Source organism: Passer montanus, unplaced genomic scaffold (genome assembly GCF_014805655.1).
Source record: "Passer montanus isolate IOZ18808 unplaced genomic scaffold, ASM1480565v1 scaffold21, whole genome shotgun sequence".
In the NCBI taxonomy this organism is placed as follows: Eukaryota; Metazoa; Chordata; class Aves; order Passeriformes; family Passeridae; genus Passer; species Passer montanus.
Genome location: NW_024366703.1, coordinates 1,069,053 through 1,090,015, shown reverse-complemented (window position 1 = coordinate 1,090,015; position 20,963 = coordinate 1,069,053). Strand labels below are relative to the sequence as shown.

At 40.7% G+C, this 20,963-nt stretch overlaps 2 protein-coding genes across 3 annotated transcripts; one reads left to right on the top strand and one right to left on the bottom strand.

Annotated features, from left to right (window-relative positions):
* The first annotated feature begins 452 nt into the window (after positions 1-452).
* Positions 453-17,101, top strand: LOC120502230 (cytochrome P450 2H1-like). 2 transcript variants are annotated; one of them, XM_039709457.1, is made up of 10 exons: positions 453-2,230; positions 7,187-7,369; positions 8,402-8,564; positions 9,407-9,556; positions 11,266-11,426; positions 11,640-11,816; positions 12,242-12,383; positions 12,665-12,852; positions 13,305-13,446; positions 13,944-17,101. In XM_039709457.1, exons 2-10 carry the CDS (start codon positions 7,193-7,195, stop codon positions 14,123-14,125), a joined length of 1,482 nt encoding a protein of 493 aa, XP_039565391.1. In that variant the 5' UTR covers positions 453-2,230; positions 7,187-7,192; the 3' UTR covers positions 14,126-17,101. The 2 variants fall into 2 exon arrangements, with proteins under 2 accessions (XP_039565391.1, XP_039565390.1); XM_039709456.1 differs by lacking the exon at positions 453-2,230 and adding an exon at positions 6,770-6,823.
* Positions 17,102-17,512: 411 nt separating this feature from the next.
* Positions 17,513-20,709, bottom strand: BLOC1S2 (biogenesis of lysosomal organelles complex 1 subunit 2). Its single transcript, XM_039709458.1, has 5 exons — positions 20,676-20,709; positions 20,159-20,275; positions 19,213-19,332; positions 18,621-18,725; positions 17,513-18,085 (listed from the first exon to the last, which is right to left on the bottom strand). The coding sequence occupies exons 2-5, from the start codon at positions 20,199-20,201 to the stop codon at positions 18,054-18,056; spliced, it is 300 nt and encodes a 99-aa protein (XP_039565392.1). The 5' UTR covers positions 20,202-20,275; positions 20,676-20,709; the 3' UTR covers positions 17,513-18,053.
* Between the last annotated feature and the right edge of the window lie 254 nt (positions 20,710-20,963).

The following is a 20,963-nucleotide window of genomic DNA, read 5'->3' as shown; positions in this document are numbered from 1 at the left end:
ACTTGGGGTAAGCCAGCCAGCAGTAGAAAAGTAGCTGAGGAATGTCCCATTGACTGTGGAGCCTGTTATTTAATTTTCTGAGCTACAAGAGAAGGCCCGTATATATTTTTCCTTGGAGGGTTGAGAGGAAAAAGGAGAGAGGTGAGAGAAACAGCATATAAAGAAAGGAATTAATATTAGCTTTTTGATTCCCTCCCCTTGAAATTTACTTAACCCAGCCCACAGACATAAGGAACTTACCATATTATCACACCATAGAGTGAGACTATATATACATGATTCTAGTATGTTCAAATTTCCTTTTATAGCAATAAAAAATTAAATTAAAAGACAATGGCTGAAGCAAGTAGTTTAGAATCCTTTTTAAATTGGTATGCCATGGCTATACATTATCCAGCTAGCTGTATTTATTTTTATAAATATATGCTTTGCCTCATTTAAATTTGTTTGTTACTTTCAACTGCTCTTTGTATTAGCCAGGATATATTTCCCTTAGGGGCAGAAGGGGAAGGACCTCAGAAGTGCCTCCTTGATCTTTGTAAATCCCTTTCTTTCCAGTAGCACAGCGTGTCTTTCCATGGAATGAAATGGGACCCCGAGCCAGGGCACCTACCAGTATCTCTCCTTCCTGCTGGCTTTCTGGGCTCATGTTTTGCTTAGAGTCTTCTCTTTTCTTGGCCTCCAAGTACAGAGTATCTGAGACATTCAAAGTTCAGGACCTACTTTTAGGGGTTGGACTGATGATTTTCTGCCTAGACAGGCCTTTGCCGTCACATGATTTGCCCCAGGTAGATAGTTATACCTGGATCAAGTAATAAATAATAATCCATCCTTAATAGCTCTTAGTCTAATGAGTCAATATACCTTACATGAAAGGTGCAATGAAAAAGGTCAGGGAACACTGAAAGAGGTCATGGAAGTTAATTTTCAGCGAAACCTATTTACAAAGTCTGATGTTGGAACCTTTCAGGAAATTCCTGGATTAACTGAGTTCATTAAGAAACATTTAATCAACTTATTTGCACTGATGAATCAAATATCCTTCTTGCCAAGTCCTTGTGAAATACTAGATAAGCTGTGCAATGTTTGTTTTGCTTTTAGCAGCTGTGTCATCTGAGCTGTTCAATACTAAGAGAATGTTTTGTACAGTACCACATGTGGATCACTCTGCATCTTTTGCCATAGCCCTGGGAGATTTACTTCAATTAATAATTTTATGTGAAAGTCACAGAGAAAGAAAGAAGAGGTACCTACCCAGATATTTTATTTTCTTTTTTTTCCGACAATTTTTCATTGAAATATCATATGCTTCACAGCTCTTAAGTGGGAAAATAAATCATAGTTAATGTGCTCCTCTTTCACTATTCCAAAAAAGTGAAAAAGGATAGGGGACATCTTTCATGTATATGAGAGAGAATGCATTAGGCATCACCATTTCCAGAGGAGGTGATATGTGTAGGAGAAGGTGATGGTTGGGAGGGGGGAACAGCCTCTTTCACACTTGAGGGAGGCAGGGATGACACAGGAAGCAGGAGAGTCTTTACATGGGCCCTTTGTTGGGGTCACTTCTTGGGGTTGTGTTTTTTTCATTTCCCCCTTTATCTTCTCAAGCCACTCTGTGCTTCCGTCTCTGTCAGGACTGGAAGGTATGATGAAGGTATACATTTTATCACTTGGTGTCAGAATCAATTACTGGTTTTTTTGTGTTTTAAATGCCTGCAATATCATCTGTTTCCTTTATGGCTGTAGTTATTTTATATCATTACATGTTAACAAAGGTTTTGTTACTTGATGATTACTGAATTCTTTTTGAATTTTAAATTATTTTGTGAGTTTTTCTGTTATCACTTTTCTTTATGATATGCGCTGTTTTCAGAGCATACAGACGTAAATTATATGCTTCCACGATTTTTTGTGATGATGATAAGTAATTTTCTAAAGTTGCAGAATGCCTCTAGCGAAGGCCCTAGCTCAAGTTTGAGCAGTTCTGTGCTCAAACCTTGTTTGTCCTGCAGATTCCCTGGTCAGCCTTTGGAAAGGCGTGGTGGGCACTCTGCCCCGTGATGACGGTGTTACAGCTGGGGACAGCTGATAATGCTGCCCCTTTGTCCCCCAGGGCACAGACCTTCTGGGTGACCTGCTGTACACCACAGTGGCTCTGCACTGCTCAGGAGGAGCTCAGCTGCACCTGCAGGTAGATGAGAGCAGTACTCTCAGGAAATCTGCTAAGGTCAGACACCCTCTTTGAAACTGGCAGCCTTCACTTCCGTGTCTCTTTTTACCATGTATAGCACCTGATTGACTTTTCCCATTTCCTGACTCCTTTTTTTCCTGACTTGGGGAAGTGCCTGTTCTTTCTTTATGCTGACCATAGTCTAGAACTAAGCACCTTACTGAGAGATGATGGGGTATAGCAGCAACATAGTGACTTACTGTTGGTGGAGGCACACTCCAGGTCAAGTGGAAAGGCTGTTATTTCAGCTTCATTTCCTTGCCCTTCTGATTACCAAAAAGCAGTTTGCCATGTATTGTGAATTACTTCATTGCTATGAACTTCATTGATTTCATCCTTTTTCAGCTATGTTTTGGGTCTAGTGAGTTCAAACATAAATATTTAACCAAGTTTCTTGATGTAGCTGGTCAAATGTCATTTTTGTAATCTGAAAACAAATTATGTGGTTTGTATCTTATCTGTAGTACAATGTGTAGTGTTTTACAAATATGCGTGTTACACAAATTGTTGAATACTGAAGATATCAGTGAACCTTAATGCTTGCTGACCATGGCAGATTCTTTGTCAAATTGCTGCCAGAAATAAGGCAGAGGTTGATATTGTATTTTCTGCACGGCACTAAGGAAAGTCCTGTCTGAAAGCAGTAAAAGTTTAGTAGCTAAGGTGTTGCTGTTCACAGCAGAACAGACAAGATGATTTCTACAGGCTACTCTGCCATCTTGCTGTCCTGGTTTTGAATGGATAGAGTTAATTTTCTCCATAGTAGCTGGTATGGGCCATGTTTTGGATTTGTGCTGGAAACAGTGTTAATAATTCAGGTGTGTTTTAGTGATTTTTGAGCAGTGCTCGCACAACCTCAAGGTCTTTTCTAATTCTCCTACCACCCAGCCAGCAAATAGGTTGGGGTAGCACAAGAAGTTGTGAGGAGACACAGCTGGGACAGCTGATCCAAACTGTTCAAAGGGATATTTCATACAATATTTCATATTTCATATGACAATATGCTCAATGCATAAACTAGAGAGAAATAGGCTGGGGGCCACTGCTCAGCAGTGACTGGGCATCAGTTGGTTGGTAGTGAGTAATTGTTTTTAGTTTCCATTACTCATCTTTCTTGAGTTTCATTTTTATAATTTCCCCATCATCATCATCATCATCATCATCATCATCATCATCATCATCATCATCATCATTTATTTCAATTATTAACATGTTCTTAAGTCAACCCATGTTTTCTCACTTGTAGGGTTCCAGTTCTCTTCCCCTCTATCCTGCTGGAGAGTGAGTGAGTAAGCAGCTCTGTGGTGCTCAGTTGTTGGGGTTAAACCATCTCTATGAAAGTGTTTAGTGAAATGTCACATTTTAATGTAAGGACATAGGAACCCAAGGATGGGTGTGGTGGATCATGACAATAGTCACGGCAGCCCAGAGTTCTGTCCAACTCCAACACTAGCTTAAAATTTAGTTCCTAAGGAACAGAACAAAACCGAAGGTGGCTACCACAGAGGAATATTCTTTCAAACTGCTTCAGCCTCCAGTGATTCCTGAGCTATCAGTGGTATCTTTGAGTACCCTCAATTGATTTTGCTCCCATGAATTGGCCTGGTTACTTTTTGGACACATACATCTTAAAAAATTGTGTTCCACAGCCCAAGGGCATGGTGTGTGGAAAGCCACCTCCTTTGGCCTATTTGAAAATATAGAAAGGAACAAATACCAAAAGTGTGCAAACTCTAGATTTCTCTCTAACAGGATGAGGGAGCAACCTGGAAAAACAAAAATGGTAAAATTTCCTGGTCAAGATAAAGACAGTTAAACAAAGAGATGGAAAAAAATAAACAAGTGATGCAAAGACTCACCACCAAAAGGCTCATGATCACACAGTCTCTGACCAATGGCTGCATTGGAGAGACAATTCCCCAGTTTTCATTGCTGAGCATGATGTTAGACATGGATTATCAGTTTGGGTTGGTTGTCCAAGCAGTGTCCACTGCCAATCCCTTGCTATCCCCGAGCCTGCTACTTGGGCTGGGGACAGAGGGAGCAACCAAGAAAGCCTCAGTGCTGTGCAAGCATTGTTCAGCAGTCGCTGAAACACTGGTGTGTCCTCTCCACTGCCACAGATCTGGATCGTGGCACCACACCGGCTGCTGCGAGGGAGCCAGATCCAGTATGCCTGAGCAGGCTGTGAATACTCTTGAAGGGGCTGTTCTGGGGAGAAAAATGTGTCTGTTTTCTCACAGACCTAATCTGGAAGACAACAGAAGCAAGGTGATTAAGTGCAGGTCCCAGATTAAAGCTTTTGCTGTTTACATCCCATGTAAACACAGGATGGAATGCTAGGAGCTGGCCCATTCATGCCACTAGGTAGGCCCAGCAAAGCAACAGCTTCCCAAAGGCATTCTAAGGAAGGCCTGGAATTTGAAATACTGGTTCATACAGCAGCATCCCACCCTGTCAATTTGAGCTGGAATTCACAGGTGGAGCCAGAGAATGGTACCAATTTGTAACATGATCAGAGCCCCGAGCATCTGCTTTCCTACCACACTGGGACAAAAGCTTGGAAGAAAACAGAGTCTCTTAGGAGTTTTGTGTGAATGTGAACTATATCAGGATGGGTCTTTCAGACCCAGATAAACCTTTCATACTCAAATAGCCTTTCACACCCAAATAATCCATGTCTTTCTGTCATCAGAGGTGACCCAAGACCTTCGGCAGTTAAATCTCTTCCTGGTTAAATTCATGGATCCCTCCAAGCAGCTCTGGCTTTATTCCCAACACCGTTTTGAAACTCTTTGGGGATTATGTGAGTAATTAGATATATAATAAAAAAACCATGTCCGGATGTGGGATGATGCTGCAAGCAAAGCTCTGCTTTTCCCGTGCATTAGGCTTCACAGCAGTTGTTCACCCTCAGGGCTGCCAATGCAAGGCACTTTATCTACAAAAGCAAAGGAAAAGAAAAAGCAAACAACTAGAGTTTTTCCTTGATGATAATAAAACTCACTGGTTTCAGCAATATAATTATCCCTCAAAAGCCTAGAAGGTTCTTTTCCATTTCACTCATCTGCCCACTTCTGGTTTTAAATACCCTGGTGTGCAGTATTCAGAGCAATGCCCATTGTACTAGAATTTGCAGAATTTGTTGCTGATTAAAAAAACCCATTAGGACCAGGAGAAATGAGCAGGGAATTAGAGTCATCTGCCTCAAAACAGATCCTTAGCAGACAGACATATAAATCTGTATGTCTCCAGAGCCTTTATTTGTAGTCAGGGGAAGCAAACTTCTTCAGTGACTGACTCATTTCACAAAAATAAGCTCATAAGCAAAGTGAAATTACCTGTTTTCTGGAAATTTCAGTATTTCCCCACTAACAGGTGAGACTGTCAGCTCATTTGTACACCCATCTTTTTAATATCTAAATTTAAGCTGGATATGTTTCTTTCCTCACTGTTGTAGAATCTGCTAGTACTCAGCTAACTGGGCTAAAGATAAAATTTACCCATCCTTAAACCCCATTTTGACAACTCAGTAGAGAACAAAGTGTGGTGTTTACAGTATGTCTGGCTATTTTTGTGCACATGAACACTCAAAAACTGATTGAACAAATGTGAACTCAAGTTCTAAGCCAACGAGTTCATGTAGGAGGACAAATTGCTTTCCATTACCATTATCAGGGAGACAAAGAAGAGATTAAGATACATATATATTCTTATATATTGGATATGTGTTCTTATATATGGGATATATAAGATTATATGCATTTTAACACATCCTTACAGCATCACAGCATCTAAGGGGTCAGTATCATTTTGGCAATGTGTCAAATGATGGAATGGGATGGGAAGAGTCTTGGCAGATGGCAGAGCCTATTTCCCTGACATGGTTGTTTGGGTGGGATACCCCTAATCTGACACAAATTGTCTGAAAATCTGGATGAGCCCCCTCCCTAGTGTGTAAAGAGATGCAGGCACTGCCAGAGGACACTGACACCAATGTAATGCTCATCCATTGTCAGTAGGTGCTTTACAGAGACCCAGGTGTTTGAAGCAAAGAGCAGGAATGGTCAGAGTGTGACCAGAGCCTATGGGGTCATAGGCAAAGGCTCTTCTGTGGGACAGGACCTACCCAGGGAGCATCCTCTGCTAGGGATCTGGGGCTGTAACACATAAAGCTTCTCTAAAACAGAGGGGAAGGTGGGAGGGGGAGGAGGGAGAATAGAAAAAACTGTTTCAAACAGAACTGTCCAGAGAGATTTTGCTGCAGAGAACTCACACTGAGCTTAGCTGAACTGATAGAGCATGGGGCTAATAATGTCAAGGTTGTGTGTTTGATCCCTGTAGGGGCCATTCACTTTAGAGTTGGACTAGATGATCCTTGTTGGTCCCTTCCAACTCAGAATATTCTGTAAGTGTTTCAACACACTTCGTTTTTCTTGCCAGCATTATCCACTGCATTGTCTTTGAGCACCAGCTTCACAGATCAGAGATAAACAGAGATGACCAATCTTCTTCTTCTGCAGATTCTCATTCAGGATTACTTTAAGAGTAATGTCATGTCTCTTTCTTATTACACAGAGACTTCCTAAGGTAATGAAAGCTATGAAAGCTATTTCTTTTATTATTCAACTAATACTTCCATTCCCCTTCTTAAGCTACAGTTTTTACCATTTTATGCTGTGCACACGTTATCATCCCTTGTTTACTTGTTTCCCTACCAGGACTTTGCTAGGTCTTAATTACCATTGCTTTAGGACTATTACATAACTCACGAAGTCAGCTTTGGTTCTTTCTTATCATTAGCAGATTAATAAGTAAACTCATATCTCAACAGGAATGGCAAGGCACTATTGGCTAATTTCAACCATGTGCTTTGGCATCACAGCATATAAATAAGCATGGATTTACAGGTCCAGCACCAGGCTTTTTTGACACTTGACTTCTCTTTCTTAGCCCACCATGGAGGCCCTGGGAGTGACCACTATTTTCTTGCTGGTGTGCATCTCATGCCTTCTCTTTGTCACATGGAGAAGCAGATCTCAGAAAGGAAACGAGCCTCCTGGTCCCACTGCATTCCCCATTGTTGGAAACCTGCTCCAGATAAACCCATGGAATTTGCCTGAAAGCTTGAAACAGGTAAGGGACTGTCTTTTTCTTTCCTATGTTTTCTTCATGGCGTATAAAACAAAGTCCAGTCCTGCTGTTCTCAGCTAAATTCACCAGCTTAATTTGCATTGACCAAATGTTAAACAGAAACAAAAGGTTTCCCAGATATACATGTTTATTAAATCTATATATAATCACTTTTATATATAAACACACACATATATATACATATATATAATCTATTGTATATCTAAGACTACATATTACAGGTGTATATATAAAAATATATATGTCCTATATATAAATATATATGTCCATATAATATAAGTCAGTCTATATATTGGCAATTGCCATAGTGAAATGAGTTATGTGCTGACCTCACAATTTGTACCACAGTACTACACTTTGCAGTGGATTTGCAATCAAGGCACTGATGCTGTTGCAGTGTAATCTTCCTGGGCTCAATTCCTCACCACGTTGGCAACACAGCCTGGCCCTTTTTGTGGGGAGAGGACTGCTCCATTTTGCTGCCTCTGCTCCCCAGCAGATATGTAGGATCTCCTGGGAGTGGAAGTAGCAAGTGCAGAAATTGAAGTAAAATTGTTTGGAGGTGAATTGTGCTGTCCATTCCCTCCTCTGACTGATGTCACCCATCTGGCAAAAATACCCCTTTGAGAGACAGTTTCACTGTGTGTGGTCAAAAACCATTTAGGCATTTGCTTCCATATTGTGTATATAACTGATTTTAGAGCCCATGTAAATTGTTATGCCCTGCACAAAGGTATTCTAAAATGTTTTGCCAGCCCTGTGAAGGGCTATTTTATTTTCCCAGATTTGGTCTGGATACTCGCCATTTCCATTAATGTTTCCTATTTCTTGTATGATTCCCTCTTCCCTCATCTGTAACTTGTAATTGAAAGATCTCTGCTTTGTTGTTAATCAGTGTCAAGTCTCAAAAGTGTTGGGACAATGACACATCACGTCTCAGACCTCTTTGCTACAAACATCACATGGCTATCACTGATGTTGTTATGTTGCTCTTTGTGCTCACCTTTCCTACAGCTCAGTGGCAAGTATGGTCCTGTCTTCACAGTACATTTGGGCCCACAGAAGGTTGTGGTGCTGTATGGCTATGATGTTGTAAAAGAAGCTCTGGTTGATCAAGGAGATGACTTCAGTGGAAGAGGCATTCTACCACTGATTAAAAAGCTCTTCCAAGGCACAGGTACATTCTTGGTAATGCCAGCATGCCAAACAGATGCTTTCAGAACTTCAGAAACACAGCTGACAGGGAAGTGCAGAGGGGCATGGTAGATTTTATTTACTACTTTTATGCAGACAAATTAGCAATTAAAGGCAAAAAACCCGGCTCATTACTCTTGAGTAAATTGGTCCCCTGGAGAAGTATTTCAAGTCCCAGGATGGCTTCACTGAGTGCCTTTTTACTTCCAGTGTGCTTGAAGCTCTGGCTAAAATTTTGTGTATGAAATGTGCCTCTAAGGTCTTACATTCATTCCCCCATTTCTGAAAATATTTCGAATATAGATACAGCTAAGGAACCCGCAAAAGGAAAGTCCACAGTAGAACAAGATAATATAGACTGACCCAGTAAGGGCCATAGTCCAGATTAGGTAATGAGATTATTTACCAGGTCAGTCCCTGGTATGGCATTTATAGTACATATTCTATGGTATTATATATATAGTGCAGTACCATTGGTATTGTCCATAATGATATGCTCTATTGCAGGTGCACAGCAGAACATTTCAGTGGTTATGTCAGTGTAAAGGCCTTGTGTTCAAGACCAATTCAGTGTTACTTCCTACTTAGTTCGTAACATAGTTTTTCTTATCCTGGGAATAAAGTCAATTTTATTCAAGGGCTGTGACAGACGGATCAAATTTATCACCTTCAGAATTGCAGAGAAGTTGTGGTTTGGGGCAGATAGCCATTGCAGTGTAACTCCACAGAGAGATGTCTTTGCATGCTGAGTACTTACTGTGTAGTTCCCATTAAAGGGGAAAAAAAAGCTGTTTGATCATGGTCTATTTTTCCTCCCTGTATCAGGCATTGTGACCAGCAATGGGGAGACCTGGAAGCAGCTGAGACGATTTGCACTCACCACCCTGCGGGATTTTGGGATGGGGAAAAAGGGCATTGAGGAGAGAATCCAGGAGGAAGCTCATTTTCTGGTGGAGAGGCTGAAGAACACACATGGTATGCTAAGGACTTTGTGCCTGTTGAGACACTGTGCATATCTTCAATTAGACAATGAGGGGTGTAGGGCTCATTTACAAAATCTATGACTCAAGGAGCGGGTGTACAGCTGCTGTTTCTGCTGCCTGCAGAAACAGTTATCAGTGGGTCAAAGGCACTGTGATAGTATGGAGGATAAAAGTAGGAGAGAGAGGCTTGGAGAGTACCTTTTAACCTATTCTGCTTGAGGAACAAGACAGGAAGTGGCAAAAGGAATGGCTTTGCCACAGAGCCAAGGGTTTGATGGAATTCAGCTGTGGAGACAGTGCTGGATTGCTGTCAGGTAACCAAGTATGCTCTTCTTCACCTTGTCTCCTACAACTGTATGTAAACAGATCTTGAAGAAGTAGGTGACCAGAGAACTCATTTGCAGATATTTGGGGTTGAGTCCATCTGAACACTAGACAATAGATCCCAGTATTGATGGGGCTGTCCAATGGGAACAGGTATATAAGCTGCTCCTGGGGGCAGGGTATAAGGTTACCCACTTGGTGTCAACATGTAAATGTGTTTTCTAGTAATATATAAGTCAGTGTTACTTCTAAATATGTCCCCTGAGGGTGGCACAGTACTAGCCACCCTTTTCATTGCCTGCCCTCAATGTGTGCCTATTCTGCCAGGGGGGGAAAGCAGATCAATCTATAAGAATGATTAAGCATCACTGTTTTCCATGGGCCACTAGAAAATTAAATCTGGCTTCTCAGATAAACATTAATTTTATAAATCAGAGAAAACACTCTCACCTGCATTGCTTTTTATCTTTTGACTATCACAGTAATGCTATATTTCTTATGCCCTTATGCAAGTCTCTAGCTCACCTTGTTGCAGCATCTTTTACTGTGTATTAAAAGGTTTTACAAGCAAAACATACACAACCAAAAAGTATAAGACCATTATTTACCCTTAATGCAATTAATAAATAGATATGACTAGTGTCTTCTACATTCAGCATTAATATACTTACCACCTCTGAAATATCCACTGAGCCTTCAATGGCTGTGGGGTCACCAGTCAGGCAGAGAACTGGCGCTATTGCTCCTTGGAATAGTCTGCTACCAAGTTGATATTTTCTTACTCTGTGATTTTCTTTCAGGATTTTATACCTTTTCATGTTCCTCATCTTGAAACCTTGAGATGCACCCTATCACTGTCTGTAATTAGCTTTCCTTTCTTTCTTGGGTCTAATCTTGCTTTTTGCTTACACCGTAATTCTCTGCATGGGAGTCATGCAGCTGTGCTATCAAAACTAGACTTTGATCACAGGCATTTGAACCCCAAGGAGAGGATTACACTAATAAAGTTAATAAGGAGGTCAATAATCTAAAGACGTGGTTCAGTCAAAGTCCCCATGGTTTCACTGGGATTTTGTGGGAATGTTTATGCTGTTTCTAATAAACAGTCTGTAAGGCAGATAGGCATGTGGAAGCTGAAGAGCAACTAAGGCACTCACACCAGTGTTCTGCTGAGAACAAGACAGAAGAGATACTTAAACCACTGTGAGAGTGAAATTAGTTCACTTGAAGAATAAGTTGGTAGGCCCTTCACCATCCTTTCAAAGGAGTGCAAAATTCTGGATCCCCAGAGGATGTGAAAATACCTTCTAGTGTCAGAGGAGGGGTTGATCCATGAAACACTGAAAGCAAGATACCTTTTTTTCGTGGTTGTTGCAGAGCAACCCCTGAACCCTGGCATCTTCCTAATCCACGCTGTTTCCAACATCATCTGCTCCATCGTCTTCGGGGATCGCTTTGACTATGAGGACAAGAAATTTCTAGATTTAATTGACTGGATAGAGGAAAACAACAAGCTCCAGGTCTCTATACAAACACAGGTGTGTCTGGTTTTATTTCATATATTTGTTAGTTATTATAATATTCAAATCCCTGAATGTAGTGGAACCATAAATGGTCATAAAATCCTGAGTAAGAAAGACCTACTGCTCCAAAACAGTTTACCTGCCCTATTTTCATAGTTACAATCAGGGGAACATTTTAGTTTAGCCACATTAATCAGAGTGTGCTTTTTTATCCCTTCATTTTTACAGCTATATAATTTCTTCCCGACCATCATGGATTATATGCCCGGACCTCATCAACAACTGATAAAAAATTTTGAAAAAGTTGATAAATTTACAACAGATATTGTAACAGAACACCGGAAAACCCTGGATCCCACTTGTCCTCGAGATTTTATTGATGCTTTTCTTAATAAAATGGAACAGGTACTGTAAGAGTAAAGATTTATTGGATTATATGGAAATCACTACTTGAATCAGGTATTTTCTTTAACTTGTGATGGGGCATTGGGTTTTTGCAAATACAGAGGGAACTTGCTCTTCATGACACATTGACTTCATTTTATCCTCTCCCAGTTTCTTATCAAGTATTTTTAAACACAGAATTAACAGCATGAGCCGAAGTGATGAAAGCTGAAGACCAATCTGGTTAATATAATTCAATGCTCCTTCCATATCATACTATTATCTAGTAAACCTCCCATAAATGCTGGTGATCTGGAGAGTGAGTGTTGTATTTTTAAAATAATGTTAGATGTGTTCATAAACCTACATTATGGGTACAGGATTTTTCTTTTTAAGCAAACTCCTTGGGTTTGTCATTCAAAACCTTCTCCCAAATGTTCCTGCAGGAGAAAGGGAACGATCACTCAGTATTCACCGTTGAGACCTTGAGCAGAACCACACTCGACTTGTTCCTTGCAGGAACAGGGACCACAAGCATCACAATGAGATTTGCAATTCTGATTCTCCATAAATACCCAGAGATAGTAGGTAATGCAAAGAAATAGTTTAAAACTTTTTAATAGGTTGTGGGATCAGTTTGGACAATTCCTGTCACTACCACATGTGCCAATAGTCCCCTAAGGAAGTATGTTTTTGCCATGTGGAAATGTATATATGTCTTAATTGTCTTCACGAGAAGCAGATGTTAGTACTAAATATAATTATATATTCCTGGCATGCTAAAAGCATATTTTGTTGTAAATGTGGGGAGAGGTTAAGGCAAACAGATGGGGGACTTGTTCATTCAACATTTACTGATTTCTCAACAGAGAAGATGCAGAAGGAGATTGATTCCGTGATCGGCCGAGACCGAAGCCCTCGCATGTCAGACCGCAGCCAGATGCCCTTTACAGATGCTGTGATCCACGAAATCCAGAGATACATTGATTTCCTTCCCACTAATGTCCCACATGCTGTAATCAGAGACACCAAGTTCAGAAACTATTTTATCCCCAAGGTCTGTTACACTGTGTCCAAGAAAGGTCATAATCTCTTGAAAACAATTATTAGTTCTTTGTATTTTATTTATTTTCAAAAGCATTGAAATGTGATACTGAAATGATTTTTTTTTTGGAAGGGGACTCTGGAAGTTATTGTGTCCAGTCCCTTGAAGAAGAATACTTTTGCATCCTCTGTATAAAGAGAGAGATATTTCTGGGTTGTTTTTTTTTTTTCACATCAGTGTAAGTTGTAATTTATTTGGAAGCAATATTAAATACTCTAAACAGACTATTAAAATTCACTAAAAAACATCTTTGCCATACCAATGGCATATATTTCCATGCATTAAAAACTGGTTCATTTAAAACTGGTTGAACTTTGACTACTCTTCTGTTTAGCACTGGGAACTTCTTAGTGCCTCCTTGCTTTAACATATCTCCATTGTACCTTTCTTTTTTGTTAATTCAGGACACTCTGATATTCCCTATGCTGACTTCTGTCCTACATGACAGCAAAGAATTTCCAAATCCAGAAAAATTTGACCCAGGACATTTCTTGAATGCAAATGGTACCTTTAAAAAGAGTGACTACTTCATGCCATTTTCTACAGGTAAGATCTCTTGCTATTTCAGATCCCAGACCATCCTCTCCTGAAATCTCTCTGAAGATTTCATGGCTTCATCACCATTGTCTGTACAATGATGTCAGGTGACATCTGCCAGAGTCACTTTGGGGAAGCTCTAACCCCTGCACCATAGTTCCAGCTGACTTCCTTTTTTAGCAAACACAAGAACTCCTCCAATGCCTTCTACAAGATGTGTATGAAGTGGGACTCAGCCATAGAACTTGTCTCTCAAACCATCAAACACCAGCAGAACTTGAGCAACCAGAGCCTCCAAACTACCTTCACACACTTAGTGCTCTTGTTGTTCTAGACCTTTAGTTCCTAGTTTCATTTATCCTTCCCCAAAATACTGTAGCGCTGCCTCTGCATTCTGAGATGTCTAAATTTTCATGGAACTGTGGCTAAAATCAGTTATCAGCAAATACTCCACTGTGACCTCTCTTATTTTTTTTTTTTTTTTTTTTTTTTTTTTTTGGTTGTAGGAAAACGCATCTGTGCAGGAGAAGGTCTGGCCCGGATGGAGATATTCATATTTTTAACATCCATTCTGCAGAACTTTACTTTGAAGCCTGTTGTGGATCACAAAGACATTGACATTAGCCCAATAGTCACTAGTCTGGCAAATATGCCCAGACACTATGAGGTCTCCTTTGTTCCACGCTAACCAAGTGAAGAGTTTCCAGCTCCCAAACTCATGAGTGCTCTGGCTGAATGACAGTCATTCCTCAGTCTGTTGAGAATGCACTCAGACCATTTGGTAGCTACTTTATGGAGAGAAGAGTGCTTAGAAAAGAAAATTGTATGGTGCCTTTATAATCACCACAGCCAGCTCTTAACAGAGTAGGCAATCACACAGGGAAGGACACAGCACCCTATGCAAAATTACACAGATTCTTCTCTGCATATACCTCACCCAGATGGGGTTCCTGTCTGGCTTCTGACATGCCAGGCTGTCTGCACTAGTTCTCTGAGAGCCCTGCTGTTGCTGTTCCTGTCACCTGGGGGGTTCCAGCAGGAATAGATGCTTGTACTACAGGGTTTTTACAAACTCTGCTTGAAGTACTTCTCTCTGTACTTTGTTTGTTTGTAATCTATCTATAAAGGCAAACATAAAACAAGGAGTTTTTTGTGTTAGATAATGATAATCTATACAATTCTTTCCCCAATACTTACTGTCTACTGTGGCGGGGATAGAGTTTATCAGTGACTGGGCAGACTGGTTGTCCTCTGTAATTACAATGAGGGTTTGTGAAATTACAGTTTATACTGCAAAATAAAGAAGTAGTATACTGAATTGTTGTTTTTCTGATATTCCAGAACATCTTTTAGTGAAAAACCAGTGTCCACAAAGCTCATACTCCAAAATCTCTTTCAAGTCCTGTACACATCTGACTGCTTCATTTCACTCATATGAAATGTACTATGGCTTGAAGAATGAGCTGGTTAATGATCTATAAATGTCCAATCCTAATTTTGGATAAAGCTGCACTGACCCCATGGGACCCATTAGAACCCCAACTGTGGTTACAGAGCTGTTCACTGGGGAGAAAAAGGACAAATTAAGTAATACCAGGATACCCCAAGTACCTTTTCCTAGATGAATGCCAGCTTGCACTTTCCCAATATTTTATGAAGTACATAAAGATCATTAACAGCAATGTTACAATCAGAAAAAAATAATAAATAGAGTTTATATAACTTGCCAAGCATATATGTACAGATCAATGGCTGGCATTTCCTGTCTTGATCACATTCCCATCAATGTATAATATATAGTGATTACAGTGAAGACAGACAACTGAATCAGTATTATGTGGGAAAAGACAGAACTGTAGTATTACCACAATGCCATTAACTGTTTATGTGAAACAGACTAAATGTGCTTCCTTTAAAAGATAAATAAGCTAGATATACTATGCATTACTAGCATGGTATTGGAAAGGCAAAAAGCCACAAATTCCACAGAATCACAGAAATAAATTCCCTCACCAGATAAAAAGAAAACACTGAACTTCCTCTTTAGCTGTGTCATGACTAAAATAGCCAAAACAAATGAGGGAGCAGCTTTCTTATTGCAGTTATCTTCCTTCATGCTGACAAGGAGGCAGCCAATGCAGATCAGCAAAACAGCTTCAGTGCCTGGAGACTCCACCATGGTATGAAGTGGGCTTTGGGATTAGAGGAGGGCTAAAGCCATGTGCCCTGATTCTGAACACTGCGGGTGTCTCCACAAAGTACTGCTCTGAAACTTGAATGACTTCAGAATAACCTGTTAGTGTGGCTGGGCAGAACTGTCTTAAAATGCTGGACTAAAAAGAATTCTCCTCTGGAACTGAACTCTTCTGCTTCTTCTAAAAGAGCTATTATTTGCTAGGCTGATTTTCATTCCCTGGTTTGCAGCTGCAGTCCACAACATCAAGAACTGCTTCAGCTCCAAAGTGGTTTGCAGACCATTTTGATGACACACTTTGCCCCTGGACTGTCATTCATCAGCCCTCCCTTTTCTGCTTCCCTCCTGTTCCTCCTTTTGAGAACCCACTATTTTCTTACTCTATTTTCCACCAGAAAATGCTGCAAAGGAGAACTCTGAGATTTAATCTCCTCCTGCACCTCCTCTGGAACTTCTCAGGGATTCTCCAGGTGATACACCTGAGCATTAACCAAGTTGTGGCTTTGCTTTTGGACTGACTATACATTTCCCCAGTACAATGCTGCTCACACACACCTATGTCTCTTCCATGGTGCAGCTCTCCAAGGACCTGCCATCCTTGACATGATGTGGACTCTACCTGTAACACAGAGGTCCCTCAGGCAGGGAGGGTAACAATTACTCAGAGACACAACTGGGAACATAGCTGTCAGCTCTCAGCCTAACTGGAATGCCACTGTCACACAGTCCTCCAGCCAGCCAGGAAGTCCATCTCTAAAATTTCCTCTCAAAAAGAAAGTCCATTGTAGGACAAACCCCTTCTCTCATTTTTGCTTCCAGGAGGTGGAATACTCAAGAGTTTGTGAAGGAATTCACTATTTCTTACCTTTCTTACCTGAAAACACTGAGCACTTGGTGACAGTGCATGGCTAGAAGGATTTCCATCTTCAGAGCCCCTGGAGGTTTTCATCCTTGTAGTTTTAAAATGGCACTGTATTTTGTACACACAGAAAAGCAACTTTTCCAAGAGGAACAGGACATGGTCGGTCCTGTGCCTCTTCCTGCGGGATCTGTGGTGTTCCCTGCTGGCATGGCGCCTCCCTGTGTCCCCCTGCGGTCCTGCCTGGTAACACCGCGAGCACAGAAATGCTGCTTCTACTTCAAACCCAGGATTTTCAAAGTGATGGTGAAGGCTCTCAAAAGTCATCTGCTTCACTCTGTTTAAAGAGCACTAGGGAAAAGTGTCCATCCTGATGATCTTTATCACACTAGCACCTGACTAGACATTCTTTTGAACACTCCAAGTTTGAACCACTTCCTTCATACATACAGTACTTGTACTGTCTACAACTACAACTCACTCAAAAGCCAGCTTCAATTACTTAAGGTTAACAGGTACAGAAAAAATATCCTTGGAGTAGGACAAATAACTGTTCAGTACAAAGGGCTCTGCCAAATCAGCAATTTGGAACATTGCTAACCTAGTAGAGAAGTATGTTTTTGTGGTAGGCATGCCACTTCAAAAACCACTACAAAAAATATCCTTGGAGTAGGACAAATACAGTACAGTTCAGTACAAAGGGCTCTGCCAAATCAGCAATTTGGAACATTGTTAACCTAGTAGAGAAGTACATTTTTGTGGTAGGCATGCCACTTCAAAAACCACTAGGATCAAAATTCACTGGTGAAGCAGAGAAAGAGTCTGCTAAGTCAACTGAGCATGTAATAAAATACTATGTCTTGAAACTTCACCAGAGGTCCAGACAGTCGAAGAATGTAATTGCAGGAATACTTGATGCAGAGTTTCAAACATGTTCTCTTCTATCATCCCTAGTAGCTTGAAGGAGTTTGTCTTTATTAACACACCCCTTTGAAAAAAAAAAATCAAACAAACAGCCTGTGTAATCTTTCCAACAGAACTTGAGATTCCAGAGAAATCTATGCAGCAAGTTTATTGTAAATTTGTAATTAGTCTCTCTATTTCAAACAGATAAAAGGGGACACCAAAATGAAGTGTTTTCAATACTCCACCCATTAAGTCCAAAGGTCCAGGTATCTTCCCAACACAGAGCTCAATGAAGGAAAAATTGAAGTTTAGGTCCTGCTGCTACTAAGGCAAAATGTCTTCACAGATTATGGAAGACTTTCCCTAGACTGAGTATTTCATGTGGAAAACAGGACTAACACACATACAGCCAATATCGACATGAGTTAAAGACAGGCTTCTACTTTTCACTGCCGAACTGAGACAACAGTACCCCTTGAGAAGAGGAAAATATTATTCAGCCTTAAGCCTGAATACAGCCTACCAATAGCTGGAAAATGTCCCAGTCTCCATGTCAGCTGTAAACCAAATCCTTGTCAACATACAGAACTGCTGTTGTGCAAAACCAGGGATCAGTTCGATTCGCTGCCCAACTCCAGCTGACAGACTATTTTAATTTCATCGTTTCTCCAGTTTTTTGTACTTGGCTTCTGCAGAAGGAAAAATACTATTTTAGTATGGGGTAGGTAAAAGCTTTGCATCCTGTAAGCTAATTTACTGTATCATTCAGGATCCCTTTTTTCTACTGCATTTAGGCAGATATAATTGTATAATAATTTTTTTAAGAACCTGGTGCTTAAGTCAGACAATAATATTATTTTAAGCCAAGAGGGCTTGGGTGTCTGGTGGAACATTATGAATCCCTCAATTTCCAAGGTGAAACATCAGTTTTTAAATTATAAGTCAGTGCCTACCATAAAAAAGAAATCAAGCCTCACTAACAATCAGTAGTTTAACAACACCTGTACTAGTCCACCATAACGTAACTCATTACACGAATCGTTTCCCAATGCTTCACTTCACACACAATGTTTGTGCTCAAAAGCAGCACAGGCAACTCTGCACCTCAGATTAAAAAAAAAACCAGTTTGTTTGTTAAACAAAACAGAGTTTACTTTCTTTCTTTTTAAATCCTCTTGCAAGGCACTGTGCTGCTAGGTCTTAACAGTGGAGGACAATAGTTACCAAGTTTTTTGGAATATGCATCCAATTTATAAGCTGCCTGCTCCAGAGCGGCGACCTGTTCCTCAATTAGGTCTATCTGTTCCAGATATGGCTGAAGATCAGCATCTTAAAAAAGCATAAAAATGTTATCTGTCAGTTCTCAGTAATGCACTTCAAAGGAACAGATCACACTTGAAACACAAGAATTTATTACATTCTTCAGATAGGACAGTACAAAAGGTGCCCTCTCCCATACCAAAATTAAGTGGTGACTCTGACAGCCACATTCCAGGAAAATATTAACTGTTTAAAAGTACTGTCTAGTCTCTAACACAAATAACAAGAGAACATTAATTAAAATACATGTTATTCCTATCAAATCCAGAGTCTGGGGTAAACCAGGTAAACACAAATTCAGATGTATTTTCTCCTACAGTAGTCTACAGAGTCTAAAGCTGTTAAGAAATATACAAGACTGGCATTGCATAGCAGCACACCTATATCAGTGAGTTTTCTTTCCTTCAGCACTAATGGAACCTTCTGACTCTAAGATGCTTTATTTCCCAAACAAGTGCACCATTCATGACACCCCTACCTTATCTGGTGTACTTACATTTTTGGTTTAAATCCTTCAGATTTCTACTGATGTTTATAGCAATATCTTTCATTTCTAAGTACTTCAAGCTAGTCAGCTTATTCATGTTTTCCAAGAGTTTGTAGTCTTCACTGGTGGCTTAAAAAATAAAAAGTATATTTTAATTAAAGGTAATGTGGTTTGAATTGTGTGAAGACTCTTCAAGAGGACCAGAGATTTCAAACCAACACCCAAATGAAGCACAACAGTTTAGATGGCAATACAGGTTATTAACATACACTCTACAAAAAGATGACATTTTGTGAATTGCAAAAATCAACTGCACTGACGAATTTACTTCTAAACTTTTTTTGAAAAAAATTTACTAAGTCCTCATATTTCTACATTTAATTCTGTCAGTTAGACACTTATGTTTACAAAACTGATAGCACAAATCCAGACTGGTAATTTGTACCATATATCCTTCAAGTCTGCAAATCAGGAGTGATTTCAAAATTAGAGCCTATGCAATTAACTTGGTGAGCAGTTTACTTCACTCCAGTTAATTCTGCACATCAGTTTATTCTAAAGGATAAATATTGGAAAACATATATGATCCTTGCTCTCAAGAAAAAAATGACTCCACTCTCTGTGACGCCTCCCTCCAACTCTGTGTTAACCTAGACCATTTTTGTTAGATTGACTTTCCATGTACAAACTTCATTGAGATGAAAAAGAATTATTTTTAAGCTGCTGATATCACACTGAATTGTTCTGGAAAATATTTGTGCTATTCTGGGACTTCATTAAATTAATATAACTAATCTTGGTGTTGTCAGCAGCCTAGCAATGTGCCAAATTTGAACTGCCAGTCTTACCAGACACGACTGAAATAGTTACACTTTAAACAAACTATCCAACAGATTTCTTGGAAACAAAGAAGAAAAGAAAGAAGAACTTGCCGGTCAGTGTTGCAGTGCCTTACCTGTCAGTTCACCTGTCAGGTAAGTGGCCATTTTGCTGAACATGTCTTTGCAGAGTTCATTGATATCTGCTTCCGCTGGCTCCTTAGCTTCCTCTGCAGTTTCAACAGCAGGATCCTCTACGCGGGGTAAAGACATTACAGGGTTAAGGCAAACTGTAGCAAGTCCGGAAGCACAACAGAAAGATTACATGGTCCCATTTCTTCCCCCTTCAAGCTGCTACAGTTATCTTCCATGTAAGTTGCCTTCTTTACACTTTACACTGTTAAGGGGTAACCAACCACGGCAGCTTCTTCGAAGTAGCACCAACATTATTTCCAAAAAATACTTCAAGGAGCATTCAAGAGACAGGCACCCTGCACTGACAAGTATTAGCCCCCCTCGTGTTTAGACAGGAGAGCAATTTGGGGAGAACTTCTGAGTGGCTGTGCATGGTGCTGCTGTTTATTTCTAGTCACTGACAAGAAAAGAAGCACAGCTGCCCCAGCCCGCTTCATATGGGCTACAACAGATCCCCACCTGCGGAGAGCGGCAATGGCCGCTTTTCTTCTCCAAACCCGTTTCTACCGCAATCTGCCCTTGTTCGGCCCTTCCCCGGAGCAGTCCGGCACCTCTTCCCCAGCCCGCAGGCCGCTCCTTCCCCCGTCGGCAGCGTTGGCCGGCTCGCACACCACGGCTGCCCGAGGCCCGCGGCTCCCTCCGACCGAAGCGGCGGCAGGGGCAGGACCCGGCCGGTCCCCAGGGCAGCAGCGGCAGAAGGCGTACGGCCCGGCCCGGCCGGCACCCGCCAGGCCGCGGGCTCGCCGG

What these genes read in the sequence shown, in the direction of transcription:
- LOC120502230 (XM_039709456.1), top strand. Translation starts at nt 6,785, where the DNA reads ATGTCATGTCTCTTTCTTATTACACAGAGACTTCCTAAG. An exon ending in TAAATACCCAGAGATAGTAG is followed by an intron (nt 12,384 to 12,664) that starts GTAATGCAAAGA and finishes ATTTCTCAACAG; the next exon opens with AGAAGATGCAGAAGGAGATT. An exon ending in GAAACTATTTTATCCCCAAG is followed by an intron (nt 12,853 to 13,304) that starts GTCTGTTACACT and finishes TTGTTAATTCAG; the next exon opens with GACACTCTGATATTCCCTAT.
- BLOC1S2 (XM_039709458.1), bottom strand. Translation starts at nt 20,201, where the DNA reads ATGTTCAGCAAAATGGCCACTTACCTGACAGGTGAACTGACAG. An exon ending in CCTGACAGGTGAACTGACAG is followed by an intron (nt 19,333 to 20,158) that starts GTAAGGCACTGC and finishes TTATTTTTTAAG; the next exon opens with CCACCAGTGAAGACTACAAA. An exon ending in TGCATATTCCAAAAAACTTG is followed by an intron (nt 18,086 to 18,620) that starts GTAACTATTGTC and finishes TTCCTTCTGCAG; the next exon opens with AAGCCAAGTACAAAAAACTG.